Source organism: Protopterus annectens, chromosome 17.part0 (genome assembly GCF_019279795.1).
Source record: "Protopterus annectens isolate FY-2018-M chromosome 17.part0, PAN1.0, whole genome shotgun sequence".
NCBI lineage: Eukaryota > Metazoa > Chordata > Ceratodontiformes > Protopteridae > Protopterus > Protopterus annectens.
Window position 1 is genome coordinate 38596582 of NC_056751.1, and position 13541 is coordinate 38610122.

Consider the following 13541-nt stretch of genomic DNA (forward strand, 5'->3'; position numbering starts at 1 on the left):
TTGTAACCTGGGCAGAGGAATTGAGAATGGAGGAGAGCTTAGCCTTTGTGGGTGAGTCAGGAAGCTCATAAAGAAGTTTCCCTGAATCTGATAAGCGAGCTAGGGAGTATTTGGCCATATGTGTCTGATAAATAATTGCCATGAAGGCCAAAGTAGCAGAGGTGTATACTTTTTTCCCAGTCTCACCACGACTTTGCTCTCTTTATCTAAGAGAAGCAAGACGGTAGAAGGCAATAATTTGGATGTCTTGTCTGATGAAACTGATATAGTAGCTGGGTCTGCAGAAGTAGCTTTAAAGAAGAATTTGGAGTCCTCTGGCACCTTAGAAAATCTACCTGGAGGCTTGGGAGCTGGAGGCTGGGAGGTTGGGCATTTAGAAGCAGCTGTGAAGGCATCTAAGAATGCCGGTAGGACAGGGGAAATGGGTGATGGAGAAGGAGAGTCCATCTGGAGGAGGTCACAGTACCTCTTCTGTACGTCAGACACTTGGCAACAGTTCCACCTGAATAAGTCTTTCATCTACAAAATAGTTTTCCCAAAGCAAACATCCTCCCCAGGGGAATCCATACCATTAGATTCCTCTTCTGGTGAGGTATAACAAAAAGGGGAAGAGATTTTGATGGAATAACTCAGGGATTCATCTCCTGATGATTCCTCTTCATCTGAAGAAATATCCTCAGAGGTCCTCTTTAACGGAGTAGAAGCAGAAAAGGCAAGACAAGGGGTAGAAGGAGCCAAGATCTAATGCAGAGTCATGCCAATCTGGTGCTTAATCCTGGGGAGCTGGAGAAACATGTTTTGATTTTTTTTTTATTTTAAGGAGATTTCATGTGGTGGAAGGGGGATGGTCCGGACATCAGCCTGCACTCCATGATGTCCGTAGGCACATCCTCCCACACGATGATTTGGGTGACCCACGCCTGAATCAGATGCCTGCAATTCCCTCAAGGACACGCTTGGGAGCTGGAGGCTGGGAGGTTGGGCATTTAGAAGCAGCTGTGAAGGCATCTAAGAATGCCGATAGGACAGGAGAAATGGCTGATGGAGAAGGAGAGTCCATCTGGAGGAGGTCATAGTACCTCTTCTGTATGTCAGACACTTGGCAACAGTTCCACCTGAATAAGTCTTTCATCTACAAAATAGTTTTCCCAAAGCAAACATCCTCCCCATGGGAATCCATACCATTAGATTCCTCTTCTGGTGAGGTACAACAAAAAGGGGAAGAGATTTTGATGGAATAACCCAGGGATTCATCTCCTGATGATTCCTCTTCATCTGAAGAAATATCCTCAGAGGTCCTCTTTAACGGAGTAGAGGCAGAAAAGGCAAGACAAGGGGTAGAAGGAGCCAAGCTCTAATGCAGAGTCATGCCAATCTGGTGCTTATTCCTGGGGAGCTGGAGAAACATGTTTTGATCTTTTTTTTTATTTTAAGGAGATTTCATGTGGTGGAAGGGGGACGGTCCGGACATCAGCCTGCACTCCATGATGTCCGTAGGCACATCCTCCCACACGATGATTTGGGTGACCCATGCCTGGATCAGATGCCTGCTATTCCCTCCAGGACACGCTGGTTGGCTCCTTCACGGCTTTTGCTGTGGTACCCATCAAAGGAACATCTATCAATTCCAGGATGGCCTCTGGACCCACATCTGCCTCAGGAGGGATGCCCGAAAGAGAGGGAACAGCAGGAAAATCAGGCTGAGATTTTGTGGCTTTTTTAGGTTACGGCTCAGCTGAAGGGCCCGATGCCGCCTCCATATCTCGCACTAAATGCTTAAGGTGCTGATTCTCCAGATATAGTTTAAAGGAAGCTAGACGGCTGCGAAGGGTTTTAGGAACAAAGGCCTTACAGATAGCACAAGTGGTGTGGTCCTCATCTGAGCATAAGCAAAACAAGTACAGCTTGTGTGAATCCTTACGTGGACTCTGCCTTCCACACTACATGTCAGCTAGGAAAGACAAATGCCAATCACTAAACACAATACAGTAGCCAATATTCAAAGAAAACACCACTAAGGGGTACTTATCTGAACCAAAGTTCACGACTTACCTGGCAAGTGATGACCGGAGCAGGCTATCAGACAGGCGGCAGAAAAGTTCTGCGGTTGATACGTGCTGATGTCTGCTTTATACCCGACGTCTCTTTATGACCGGCATATGCTAGCTGATGTGTGGTGTCGCCCGTACCTTACAGTAGCATTAAGACTTTTGTATACTGACCGGACATATGTGTCAGCCAGGGGCAGAATCTCTCATGTTATGATTACTGACGCATATGAACAGAAGGAAATGTAAAAATACTTCACTATAAAATAGGCAATACATATTGTAAAAACTTTCACAGAAATACTGTTAAGAGCAAAAACTGTTTTACTTATAGTTATCTTTTCCTCCCCCAAAATTCCTTCCAAACATTAATGACACTAAGTAAGGCAAATGCTTTTCAGTTCTCCACAAATTTAAAGTTAACAAAAGTCCCCTCTTTCCACTTATTCAGCCATATTTCACAAATGCAATTTACGCTTTGCAGTATCAAAATTATTCACTAATTTCTGCGTTGCTGGTTGTTTTCCTGTTGACCTCCATCTCCCAACTCCAGATTCCAGTTCAACTTCAAGGTACTCTCAATTCTTCTGGTCAACTTCTGTGTTTCTCTTGGTCTCTCAAGAATTTTCCTGAATAACAGAAAAGGTTTCACTGGCAAAGGCTCTCCATTTGTGTGTTTTTTCTTTTTTTTTATCATCAGAGGAATGAGAAGTGGAGTTCCCTTATGCTTGATGGCTCACTTTTTTTGTTGGACAAACTTTTGCATTTCCTCCTTAGCCTGTTCTGCATCAAAAATGACTGATCCTCCAGGAAAAAAAATACTCTGAAGACAGATGGATACAAGAGAGCTTGAATCGAACACCAGACTCTCGACATTCCCTCATTACTGGAATGAATTTATTTCTCTTCTGCCTGGTGTACAGTGAACGATCATTTTCCACACTCTACTGTCTCTAACTTTTGCCACAGTTTTGTCAGGATCAGCTCTTTCTGCTGTTAGGTCTGCATTGTTACTAATACACTTCTTGTTTGCTTTCTCATGGCCAGATCTGGGGCATACACACAGTGTATCATTTCAATTAACAGTTCCTGCTGTGGAATATCAGTTAAATTGCTTATTTGTGCCTTCATAAAATGAATACAGTCTGTTCCTTCTAGTTTCTCTGATACAGCAGAAACTTTCACGATTTTCCCCTACATGCTCTATCCTCTAATTTTACCATTTTTTGAAACATCTCTTCTTCAGCAGTCTCACAGTCAGCCAGTCTTTTCTTCATTTCAACCTCTGATTTTTGCAGTTTTATCAGCTCATCTGAATATCTGTTTATTCTTCTTCCATTTTTCCAGTCTTTTATTAGAGTTGATATATTCCTTCAGTGTTCTATTTATTTTAATCAGCCCTGATCACATCTGACTTATTTTCCCTCTAGATTACTGGAAGCCATGTGTTGCTCCAAAGCTGTAGCTTGAATTACCTTTTACTAAACAACTGCAGGATTCTTCCCGGTCAATGTTTCTCTTCACCTTTTCTACTTGATTTTCTTTCAGGCTCTCTTAGTTTCTTCTTTGCTACAATTCAGGCAGTATACTTACTAGCAATTAAGTAAAGTTTACTCCAGCTATCATTGGCTATTGTTTTTCAATTTCTGTTTTCACACTGGGAGAGATGACGTTAACCTGTTGTTCAGTGTGCAGCCATCATCTTTTCTTGTGTGTCTTGAGAATAATTTTTGGAAGAAGAGGCAGAGGAGGAAAGGCATAGAGGAACTTGTCTGTCCACTGGAAAAAGGAAGCATCTGTCCCCCAGGTTGCTGGACAAGGATGCCTGGTGCAAAACTGGGAGAAACTGGTGGCTGGCTGGTGAAACATTTGAATTCCATGTGAGATAGAAAGTTACTGCAGGAGCTATTCACTTTGTGAGCACTTTTGGGGATGTGTAAAGACAAAAAGGTAGGAGTAAACTGAAAATGCAAGGAGCCAGAGAAAAACATTAGGAATCTCATGCAAGAAGGATGAATGGTAATGTTAGTCAGTGTCCTTCAGATGAACTGACACTAAGAAAGCCTGTGAGAGGATAAAAGGTAGAAGGGTCTGAAGAGAGAGCATTTTGAAAGATGCCACCTTCAGGTAAGTGTTCCCATGATAGAACTGTGCAGGACAGGTTTGCAGTCCTTTTCTTGGGACTAGAAAAATCCTGGAGTAAAATCCTTTTAACACGAAGTCCTTTGGGACTTGCTGGATGGTACCCTGACTAAAGGAGTAGTCTGTGGTTACAGAGACCCAAAGGAGGCATATTTCAAAGACATAACAGCTTGGAATACCACATCAGGGACATTCTATAAACGTAGGTACAGTTCTGGAGATATGAGTAAAGTGACAATGATTTCAGTCTTCCAGCATAAGACAGATTTTGAAGACCCTGAATTTTAGAAGTTTAGAACGAAACATACCAAAGAGAGAGAGTGTGTGTGTGTGTATGTGTGTACATATGTAAAGGGCATGAAAAAAAACATGAGGTAAAATCAGGGACATTCTGTTAACTTAGGTACAGTTGTGGAAGTACAACACCCATTTTTCCTTACAAGATCACAAGGTAGTTACCTGGGGAGCATGTTGATCTGTCTTTGGCACTTTAGGTGACTGCATTTAATTGAAAATGCTTTGCCAAAAGCACTTTCTTAGACAGTATAGAATTCCCTTTTTTCCACTGTTGTACAGTGTCAAAGTAGAATTATATATCACCCCTCCCATACTGCACACTTAACTCTTTGCACCTATTTTTTACCTCCTCTTAGATTTTTATAACTTCCACCTGATGGATTCCATCTCATCTGACCTACTTTTTCCCTCTAAAGCTCTATCCTACATTCTCTCTCTCTGAACCTTCTACCTACTCCACTAACTTTCATCCTACTTATTCTCCTGGATCCATGCAATATGTTAATTACCTCTCCTAACACTACTACAATTCCTTCCAAAACTGTTTATTTTCTACACAGTAGATTGTTATATCCACCTAACTCACCACACTCCAAGCATATCCTGTTTCATCAAATGTATGAAAATGTTTTGCTGTTATGTATTTTTAGCTATGTTTATGTACAAGATAAATTCATCTATACTTTTGACTATTTTACTTTATACCAAACATATGTATGTTATATATATATATATATATATATATATATATATATATTGTAATGTACTGATTTTGTACCTACTGGAGTTTTCCTCTGCTGAAAATGGGCATCTGCCCAGTCAGCCTATCCTGGTAAACAAATATCAAATAAATAAAGACTGCAAGAAGTCTATATACTTCTTTTCCCTAGCTGCTGAGGAACCAGCTACATGCTTAGTCTTCTGTTTTTTTTCTTTTCAGCTGTGACTTCCAACTGGATGAGACATGGAGGTTCGGAACCCTGTCTGACCCCTATTAGAGAGCCTGGGATCTCTTCCCCAACTAAAATTTGGGAGATGCCGGGCAGTCCTTCTGAAATTATGAGAATCAGACATATCAACAGCCTGCAAGGCCTCAGTAGCCATACTGACCTCCAACGGGGTCTCAGTAATGGGCAACTGAAGTAGCCTGATATACCATGGGTTCTGAAACCCCAATGAATACATCAAAGTCAGAAATGTTGGACTGCCTATCTGTTTGAGACCTCAAGCTTTTTTTTCAGTAGCAAAGAAACATCTGAGACTCTGGAGTCAGCTGTCTTGGACTGGATCAAATATTTGAGATGCTAAGTCTTGCAAAAAGTGTTGAAAGTAGAAAGCCTAGACCTAAGGATTTTTGGAAAAAAAAACAACTGATAGCTTGAGCAAGATTTGTGATTGTGTTCCAGGCCTAAAAAAGGCACTTGGTATGCAAGTCCTTGTTTGGAATCTGCCTACTGCACTCACACTTACCCTTCCTACCTGATATCTACAACTTTCAACATAAAAATCACAAGATAAAAAGGAAAGTTTCTCAACAGGGCAATTATTTGGATAAATGATCAAAGCAAAGGCACCAATGACTAAACAATGAACAGTCCAATGGATGCACAACCTGTGTTTGGGTTGCCAATGAGATAGTCAGAAGATCCACGCTCGTACATCCATCTTTATACCCCATGGCATTATGAACTGAGGTCACGCGTTAGACATATGACGTAGGGATGGTAAAGCTTTGGTACCAGGACGGATGTAAGTTGTGGCAACCCATATGTCAGAAATACTGCAACACTGACTTCAGTCAGGACATCTCATGTTTTTACTAATTTAAGTGAATCAGAGTAATATTTAAAAACAGTGATGAATTTCAGGCTTTTGTCCCTGCCCCCCCCATTACTTTTGGTTTTGTCCACAATTCTGAGCAAAAAAGTTGAGAGGTATGTAGGGTATCAGTGATGGCTTACTTCAGATTGGTACTTTTGACATAGGATCATAGGAGGTTACTAGGCTAATGGCCCTGGGGTCCTTATAAGCCTAGCCAAGACTTTATCCCCCAAAAAAGAAACCTCAGTCAGCACCTGCACCCTTGTGAATGAGGGACAAAGGTGGAACCCCTGGGACAATTTTGTGGTTTCTCATCCAAAAGTTAAATTTCTAAGAATTATTACTGTTCCTTTACTACTTCATAGGAATGGTTAACTTGAACAGAAGGGTACAAAGCATACCTATCAATTGGACAAACTTTCTCAGACTGTCCAGATTTTTGCATGATATGTTTGGTATGTTCCCCACAACATTTGTGGTTTTCTAGTAAATAATAGAAGATCAAAGTAATTAAATAATGACATATATTTGAGTTTCAGGCTTCATGTGTTTTAGAAAATGCATGGTAATGCAAAATCTCTTATTCTAACAACTTTCTAGACTTATAAGATCAATATGTACAATATGTCCCTGATTTTGGCCCTTTGTCCCCATTATTTTTAGCTTTATCCAGACTTCTTGCACTTAGAGGTCGAAAGGTATGCTACAATGTCCCACCAATGGAATTTTACAGTTAAAGTCTAAAAGACAGAGGAGTAATTCAGACAGCAAAGTTACACAGATCATTTATTAAACAATAGTATGCAGCATGCGAGTGCCAGAACAGAGCTTGGTGAAAACGGACATTTCTTATAAAACATAGTAAAGATGCATGTGACTCATTCATTCAGAAAAGTACACCATAACAGACAGACACATTTACAAGTTCCAGCATAAGAAAGGGGTTTTTCATCTAGTGGTTTCTAATTCAGAAAGATCAGAGGCTGGAACCCAAAGGCCCATTCTGTTCTTCTTAGGGGTCGGGGTGAAAAAGCAGAAGCACTGCTGTCAATCCTTTTGGGATTTGGAAATTGTTTCCTTACTCTTTCCCCTTGCATGTCTGCTATGTCCCATGGGGTTAACATGCAATGAGGCATATGCAAAGAGGATGAGCCTCCCATTTTTCCAGGAGACATCCTCTCAGCAGCCCTGCTGCCTCCTTTGAAGGCAAAGCACCTTCAATTACACTCTGTCTCCACACAGACTCCACCTCCAGCCATGCACCCCTCAACACTTCTTCAGACAGAGGTGAGCAGACTACACCTCATCATACCTCTTTTTCCTCTGGCCAGCTCCTCCAGCTTCCAGGTTACTAAGCAAACTGGGGTTGGATGGGCCACATTTAAGGCTTGAGCCCCCTATTCCAGTTTGCTAGCTTCCAATGGACACCTGTTAGGGAATTCTACAGCACCAAAAGATTTAAACTGGCACATATATAAGTTGTTGTGTAAAACACAGAATAGAATAAGCATTGTCAAAAAAAAAAACAGGCATGTGCAGTACCAGTGCTAACTACTGAACTACTCTGTTACTCACGTTAACACACACAAAACAAAAAATCCCTGGCTGGCCATGTCTTCAGTGATGTTAGCTCAAGAAAGTAAATAGTGTACCTGCTAACTAGAAAAGCAGCTGATTTTGAAATAAACTGATCAATAAATGCTCCCTTTGGTATGTTCCTTTCCAAACATCTGCAGCAATTGGAGAGACCGCAAAGGTTCGTTACAAAGAAAGTTCAGGGTCTTCAAGATCTGTCTTATGCGGACAGACAGAAATCATTGTCACTTTACTCTGTGTTGTACAGACTGCTTAGAGGCGACCTATGCTTTGCATACAGAGCAATCTCGGACAAAGCTTTAATGGAAATGCTGCACATTCACAAGTCAAATCGCACACGGGTTACTCGTTCAAAGGAACAACCTGGTATGTGACAACAACAGAACTTGCTGGAGAGAGAGATTTGTCTCACAGAGCTTGCCCCACCTTTGGGACACGCTTCCTATTCATGTTAAACAAAGCTCCTCATTGGCCCTATTTAAGCTCAATTTGGATAACTGGATGGGTAACCAGAAATTCACTCCAAGGGTTCCACCTGTGTCCCTCATGGATAGGAACAATTAGGTGCTGATTTTAGTGTCTGCTTGAACCAGACACCCTTGGGAACACGGGTTGAATTTGGATAGGCTTGTAAGGCCCTGAAACCATTAGCCTAGTAACCTCCTATGATAAATGTATCTGAAAAAAGGACTACATATATTTATTCTCCAATAACCACAACTGAAAATTAACAAAACTAACAGGCAGTTATGGTGTGGATAAAGCAAGGCAATTATGTTGTTTTTACAAGTGCTACAGACATGCCTGCAAACATTTGAAATGGACATGACATGATTAAAGAAATATGTACAGCATTTTGATCTTAATAAATATGACAATTACACTGTTTTTACGAGTGGTAAAAGTAGCAGCAGCAAACAAACTGATTTTAACAAAGATTAGTTAAAATACTCTTGTTTTTTATTTTAGCTTCTCATGAGAGAGAAACACACAGCATTTTAAAGTGATCCTGTCAACTCCAATGGCATACAGAGATAAATCCCTGACTCTGACTGAAGTGATTTGATTTCTATTAGCAGCTTACACATCCTGCTGAAGCTAGCAGTTTAGATAGTTTGCCTCTATTTGTCAAGAAGGTATACGGTGTGTGAACGGAGTATATAGTTCTATGTTAAATATAATTTTGTAATTTATAAATAAAAAAAGAAATGTCAGCGCTGTGGAACATTTTGAGGCCACTTCCAAGTCTTTTCAAGATATACACACACAAAACAAAATCTATAGCAGTACCCACGCATGAATTGCTTTAGCACTGAAGTACTGGATGCAAGGAATAAAAAGGATTTTTGTTACAGTTTTGGACCTTAGAAATGAGGCACCTGCCGAAGCAAAACCCAATCAAGCAAATTCCTCTCTAGTTGCAGTTAAAGCCCATGGCATAAGGAGATGAAATAATCGCACACAACTACATCATGCACACAAACACACACACAGTTTTCTCTCATGTGGCCAGAACAGTGCTCAAGTTTGGAAATTAACTGTCTTATACAAATGATATTTATATATGATTAAATTAGAATATGCTCATGCCTTCCTCCTCAAGCAGTACAACAATCACAATGAGATAATTTTCGTATTTTACTCAAATTCCAGGCCAGAATGAAAGTTTCAAAATACAAAGTGTACTGTAAATAAAAGAAGCTTGAAATGTTTGTTTGATATTAACTTAAAACAGAGATGTCTCTAGTGAAGTGATAGCAAAAAAAAAACATGAAATGCATGTTTAACCTCCTGCTGTAAGAACATGAGTTTTGAGATCAGAGATGAAGAGATATGTATAATTACCTAAATAAGTCACAAGTTGGGTTACAACCTGGTCATCTCAAATCTCTCATTTTTAATTTACAGAAATACAGAAACATACTTACTTATTTTACTTTTACATTACAATATCTTTGATTTACTACATAAATATATCCAGTCTGTTTCCACATCTTAATTTTGTAAATTAAAGGGGGAGAAAGGTGTAACTAAATCACAACAGACCTAAGCAGAATCACTGGGTCCTGCTGACAACAGGGAACAAAATTAAGATGGTATTTTATATGAGCTATTTGCTACACAGGAAGTTAGCTAGAAAAAGTTGTGTAAGTAAACTTCTGTAACAGTAGATGTTCAAATGATCACCACTGCAGAAGCCTCAGCTATATGGGTCACATCCTGCCAAGGATATAACAGCAGGCCAGCTTCCAAAGCTTCAAGGCACCTTCCATTTAACCAAAACAGGGGCCAATAAACAAAATTACTATTAAACTGCTAAAAGTTTAACACTGTAAAGCAGTCTAGTCAAAACAAATTGCCTGACAAGCACATTACTACTAAAATTAATTTAAATGACTGCTTTAACAAAATGGTCCAATAAAGGCTAATTAACTAGTGTTTTAGCAAGATGTCTCTGTCCCAACTTTAGAGTGACAAAATAAACAGAATCAGAATGCTTTAAATATAAGCATTACAGCATCACAATACTAGGGAAAGGAAAACGCTGAAATGAGGGGTTATCAACAGGCAATACTCAATAAAAAATATGAGTAAAAACATATGTGATAAAAAGGACACACATGCTTTGCAGATGTTCACAAATGTCAAATGAAGGCTCTCTAGCAGTACACTGGAATGGCAACTTTCTGCATTACGAGGGCAGTTGCTCTTTCTATTAATTCCAGTACCACTGTTAACAGGCTTGCTGCCTATTTTTAGACAAATCTGAAATGAGCTCTTAAGTTTTTTTTTATGTTCTCCTTATAACCACTACCTCTTAACCTACTACAAAGTATAACAGTGATGGGTTTCTTTCTGCCACTGTGAAAACAGCAAGCTAAACATTCTTATGAAAGCAAACGTGCCACTTGCTGGTGCATCTAACACCAAAATCATAACCAAGATAACAAACAATACACTTACATCAAAGTCACAAAGAAGATCCTGGAAAGCAGTTGAGTTTGGAATGATAGATGTTTCGTGACCACTGTCAACTGTCCCCACCAAGGAGAATGTCAGATGTAGTATGTGGCTGTTCAGAAGGGAGCGCTTCCTTTTTAACAGCATGGCCAGCAACTGCATGTCAACAGAAAGAAAAAAACAGCAAAATGAAACTCATTCAAGCAATACTGATCAATTAAACATAATAGAACACTAAGCAGCTGTCAAATGAGGTTATAACAATTCTACAAAAGGGTAAAGCAGTTTTAAACTTAAAAAATGTGTAAAAATATATTCCCAAAACACTTGAATGAAATCCAAAGCTTGCGGTGGGGTAAAGCCCACCACACTTCTACACAGGAGATGTGCATCTGCACTGCTTATAAAATGAATTGCAGAGTAGAGAATTGGTTCCACTACCCAAAAAACATGGTTAATCTCTCTTTCTAGTTGAATTGTACCTTTCAGAAATGACACTGCTTCTGGGGTGTCTTCTGTGCGGAGTCTGCATGTCCTCCCTGTAGTCATGTGGGTTTCCACAGGGTGCTCCGGTTTCCTTCCACATCCCAAAAACATGCTGCAAGTGGATTGGACACGCTAAAATTGGCCCTAGGTGTAAGTGCATGTGTGTGCCTTCTGTGGAAGGTTGGGCACTGGGCTGGCAACTCGACACTGTAAAAGCTCCACTGCCAATCATGAGCGGACAAAGTGATACGCTGTGGCGACCCCTAACCGGGAAAAGCTGAAAGAGAGAGAGAGAAATGACACTGCTTCTGACTTTTGTTGACGGCCATCAAAGTGGCTTATGTAATAATGCAATTCAAATTAGAATGACACAGTCCTCCAAGACTACATAATTTCAGTAAGCATAATATAAAATGATAGGTATGAAATTATCACGCATGTATCAATGCCCGTCTAAATGAAAATAGTACTTTTTTCATTCTACTTTTCATACAAAACAAATTTCACTATATTACTTCAGGCCATAAACTATACGAAAAACACGGCAAACGACTTGTAAACAACTTTTACACGTCTATGTGACAGACAAAATTATTCACAATGTAGCTTTTGTATGTTCATTTGATTACTTCATTTTGTACAGCAGGTAGATTCTCAATCACCTTGTGCCCCATAGCACTCTTGCAGTATGGGAAAACAAAGGCAGGATATTAAATAGGCACATAAGTTGTGCTCTTAATTTGTCAGGAAATTCTGGTGGCTGGTGATGAGATGCAAATCTCTGAAGAACATTCAGAAAATGAAGCAAAGGCCAAATGGCACAGATATTTGCACTCATCTCTGCCACTTATGACATGAATTCAACAAACAACTTCTAAAAAGAAGCTCGGAATTAGTAGTCTAGCACCAGTTACTTCACATGAGGAGATGGTTTCAATCTGAAATCTATAGATGTACACCCTGTTATACAGAGAGTAGCCAACAGATCAGAAAGGGCTTTATACATTACAACACTACATTAATGTTAACAAAGGTCCAGATAGTGAAGGTATGGAAACACTCCCAAACCTCTGATATCAGTGGACACCAGACACTGATTAGGGAATGCTGGCTGTAAAATGAAATCTTCACCACCATTATGGGCTGCAAAGCAGTGGTTCTTTTCCATAGGTTGGTACTAGGCTATCGGCCCTATGGTCTATACAAGCCTAGCCATAACAATTCCCTGGCAATTTCTTCCCACAGTATTTACTTCCCTGGACCCCTTGTCTAGCAGGGTGACTGACGTGATCCCTGGGGTGAATTTCCTATCTCCCATCCAATCAAGGTTCCTTTTGAAGAGGGCCAAAGAGGCGCTCTGCTTGACATGTATTGGTAGTCTACTCCAGAGTCTGGGGAGTCTCTAGGTTAGGAACCTATTCCTCCAGCATGGTTTGTTCATTGTGATGACAAGGTTTAGATCCCTGCAGCGTGTGTCTCTGAGGGATTGGGATTTCTTTAAGTGTAGCATGTCCAACAGCTTTGGGTTTGACATGGCCTTGCATGTTAAGCAGAGATCGCCTCTGAGTAGACGATATTAGACAGAGTAAAGGTGGAGTTTTTTTAGATGGTCAGCATAGGGCATCTGCTTTAGGCCTGTGATTCTTTTAGTGAGGTATTTCTGCGGCATTTCCAGTTGCTGCAGATGTCCTGAGAGGTACATACCAAACGTGGAATTGTATTCTATAATGGGTCTAATGAGAGATGAGCACAGTGGGACAATGACCTCCTTTTTTCTGAAAGAAAAGCCCTTAGTGATGAGGTGTGGCACATAGAAGGATTTCCTGACTGTTGTGGCGATATGGTTATCAAAGGTGAGACTACTGTCCACCTGTGTCCCTAAGTCTCTTATCACACTTTCGGTGTTTAGTGTACTGCTACCTATGTGGTAATTCATGGGTACATGTTTTTTCCCAAAGGGGTAAAGTACAGTTGTGTACACTTACCATATATGTAGATGTTCAAGTGTATTCACTGTTGCAGTCATTACATTTGGGTAATCTGCTGGCAGGTTACCCTCAGTTGGCCTGATTAACAAAGTCTTGGGTCCTGCGTCGGTTGCTGTCCCTTCTTCCATGACGTCAGGTCGTCAGGGGTATAAAACATGCAGCCGACGTCATTGCATCAGTTTTTCTTGCCCCACATGTCAGG

At 40.4% G+C, this 13541-nt stretch overlaps 1 protein-coding gene across 1 annotated transcript in view; it reads right to left on the minus strand.

The window, feature by feature from the left end:
* WDFY3 (WD repeat and FYVE domain containing 3) overlaps positions 1–13541 on the minus strand; it is a 5086165-nt gene that overhangs the window by 2169059 nt on the left and 2903565 nt on the right. Inside the window, exon 25 of the mRNA XM_044059488.1 lies at positions 10869–11021. Within this exon, the coding sequence (XP_043915423.1) occupies positions 10869–11021 (153 nt within the window). The remainder of the gene's footprint in view (positions 1–10868; positions 11022–13541) is intronic.